Source organism: Cannabis sativa, chromosome 6 (genome assembly GCF_029168945.1).
Source record: "Cannabis sativa cultivar Pink pepper isolate KNU-18-1 chromosome 6, ASM2916894v1, whole genome shotgun sequence".
In the NCBI taxonomy this organism is placed as follows: Eukaryota; Viridiplantae; Streptophyta; class Magnoliopsida; order Rosales; family Cannabaceae; genus Cannabis; species Cannabis sativa.
This window is the reverse complement of record NC_083606.1, coordinates 20,042,230-20,045,209: the sequence shown is the minus strand read 5'-3', so window position 1 is coordinate 20,045,209 and position 2,980 is coordinate 20,042,230. Positions and strand designations below refer to the sequence as shown.

The following is a 2,980-nucleotide window of genomic DNA, read 5'->3' as shown; positions in this document are numbered from 1 at the left end:
TAATGTACCACGCAATATATTCCGTAAAAGTAAACCCTTTAAAAATTCCGATTAAAAGACAAATAGATTATACAATATATCTCGATGAAAAGAAAGAAGATATACACCATAAAATTTATAAACATAGATATAAAATATGTGTATATATTGCATATTGTATACGCATTCCCATTGATTTTGATTTTTCTATATATATTCTGTCAAAGTTTTAATTTAAGATTTCCCATTTGAGTCTAACTAACGACCAACTCTCCATTCTCTCAAAGAAAGTCATCAAGTGACTTGTTCCACCAGTTTTCCGGTAAAACCTCTCCCAAAAAAGCACCAACCTAAAAAAAAATTAAAAAAAATAAATTGTTTTTTGGGTTACTCTAATCTGTCTCACTATAATATCAGTCGCATGAGCCAATCACTCTCCCATTTTCCTCCCTCTCTCTCTCTAAAAGTCCGTACATAATCCACACCCAAACCCACTGAGAGTGAAGAATTTTTGTATAATAATAAAGTTGAGTTTGCTCGAAACCCAATTTCTCTTTAACTTTTTTCTTTGTAAATTCAAAATTTTAGAATCACAAACCGACCCAAAGCGCGTTATGGGTAGCTGTAAGCTACGATAGAGTTTACAAGTTGGTCTTCATTATCAATTGTCACCATCATCGTCATCTTCATCGTCTTCTTCCTATTTTGAGTAAATAGATGCTGACATTTTCCAGATTCATTACTGAGTAGGCACTTCTAGTGACCATGAATGACGTACTGGGTCATCGAAACTAATTCATCAAGAGGTGTGATTCTGTTCTCTGCAGTTTTTTCGTGTTGTGATCGACACAAAATCGCAGTGGATCTGAGACTTTTGAGCTTCTTCACGGTAAGAAATGATGCCAGAGTAGTCTGTGTTTTTTATTTTTTTTTTCTTCTTTCAAAATTGTTGGAGAAGAAGAAGAAATACCGCTATTTGAAGTTCTGGGTTTTGTTTTGTGTGGTCCATTTATGGAGATTTTCAACTTGACTCAGCTGATTTTTTATCGAACACATAAACGGTCGCTCACTCTCTGAAATTTTCTCACAGACCCAGAGAAAAATTTTCTGCGTGGTTTTTAATCTTTTCTTTTTTACTATTGATTTCTCATAGGTTTTTCTTTATACTGTGATTGCAGACTTCTGGTTCAACATAGGGTTGAATATATTGGAGACGAGGCTCTTCACTCTTCAGAATCCCTTTTCCTTTGTCCGTGAAAGAATATCACTTTCTAGAATTTTCTCTCTCTCTTTTTTTTTTTTTTGTAAGTGAATCTCACACTGAACCCACACCAATTACAAAATGGGAAAATCAGCCACAACCGGACGAGACTGGACTCAGATCTACGCGATTTACGGACTCGACCAATGGCAGACCTTACTCTTCCTCCTCTTCCACGCCATCCTCTTCACTGTCCTCTCCATCCTCTACCTCGCTTACTTCAACCCGGTAGTCCACCTCTTCGAGCGTTTCCTCGCCCTGGTCTCAGTTCCTGGCGGAGCCGCTCGTTTCGCCGCCGGCTTCACCGGTTCAGTCACCGCGATCTCCGCCATTTGTCTCTTCTTCGCCGCCGCTAACTTCTTCTACTCATCTCTCCCGCTCCACTACGACATGGCCCACCGCATGGTCAACTCAGTAAGCGATTGGTCAACGGTGAAACACGCCCTGGACTTGGGCTGCGGCCGCGGGATCCTCCTCAACGCAGTGGCGACCCAGCTGAAGAAAGGCGGAAGCTCGGGTCGTGTAGTGGGTCTGGACCGGTCTAAGAGCTCGACCCTGTCGACCCTGCGTACGGCCAAGATGGAAGGTGTAGGAGAGTACGTGACTTGTCGTGAGGGTGACCCCAGGAGATTACCCTTCGGAGATAACTACTTCGACGTGGTGGTATCCGGTGTGTTCGTCCACACGGTAGGTAAGGAGCACGGCCCCAAGACGGTGGCGGCCTCCGCCGAGAGAATGAGGGCGGTGGGTGAGCTGGTGAGAGTTCTGAAGCCAGGTGGGGTCGGGGTGGTGTGGGACCTGGTGCACGTGCCGGAGTACGTGCGACGGTTACAGGAATTGAAGATGGAAGACGTGAGAGTCTCCGAACGTGTGACGGCGTTTATGGTCAATAGCCACATCGTCTCCTTTAGGAAGCCTAGTCAGCATTTTGTGGGACCCAATGAGGTCAGGCTGGATTGGAGATGTTGATGACGTGGAAATTACACACATTATATTATATTAAAGAGAAAAAAAAAAGAAAGAGATATATTATACTTGAGGATTGTTAGAAAGGTAAACTAAAAACGTAAAAGAGAGGAGAAAATGAAATTAATGGTGCTGTTTTTTCTTTCTTTTGAATATTACATAGTTTGGTATTATGTAAGATCATAATTATAATGTTGATGTTTGAGGAGGCGAAGCTGACTCAGATGGATTTGGTGGATAATATATAATATCTATATATTTAGTATTTGTATAACGTAGTCTGTCATATATAATATGGTTTTTAATGCCAACTTTTCTCCAACTAGATATAATTTTGTCCTGGCTAATTTATCGATTAGTGATATATATTACTCATTGTTTTTATTTTTAAAAAAATAAATATAATTTGAGTGATGCATTAGATACTATAGTTTGAGTTGGAAAGAAAAGGTTATAATGATATTTTGATTCAAGTTGTTGGGTGGGGATGTTGTAATGTCACTCTCAAATAATAGTGTATGAGTTTTGAGTAGCATTCAAATGAAAAGTGGAATGGAAATTGGATAATTTAGGTTTGAAAATTTTATTTATCTTATTGGCATCTGATCTGCTTCATTCCCATGCAGTTTTATCATGTTCCAACTTTTCAAAAAGTAGTCTCAATTGATTTTTCTTATTTCTCTTCCAATAGGTCAATTTACATTTTTGTTTATATATTTTATATTATTACCAATTTTGTAGTTATTTCGAGTAGTCTCACCGTCCAAGATGCCA

The 2,980-nt window shown here is 39.4% G+C and overlaps 1 protein-coding gene across 1 annotated transcript; it reads left to right on the top strand.

The window, feature by feature from the left end:
- Positions 1-230: 230 nt before the first annotated feature.
- Positions 231-2,533, top strand: LOC115725378 (uncharacterized). Its single transcript, XM_030654878.2, has 2 exons — positions 231-868; positions 1,158-2,533. Exon 2 carries the CDS (start codon positions 1,322-1,324, stop codon positions 2,207-2,209), a length of 888 nt encoding a protein of 295 aa, XP_030510738.1. The 5' UTR covers positions 231-868; positions 1,158-1,321; the 3' UTR covers positions 2,210-2,533.
- Positions 2,534-2,980: the final 447 nt, after the last annotated feature.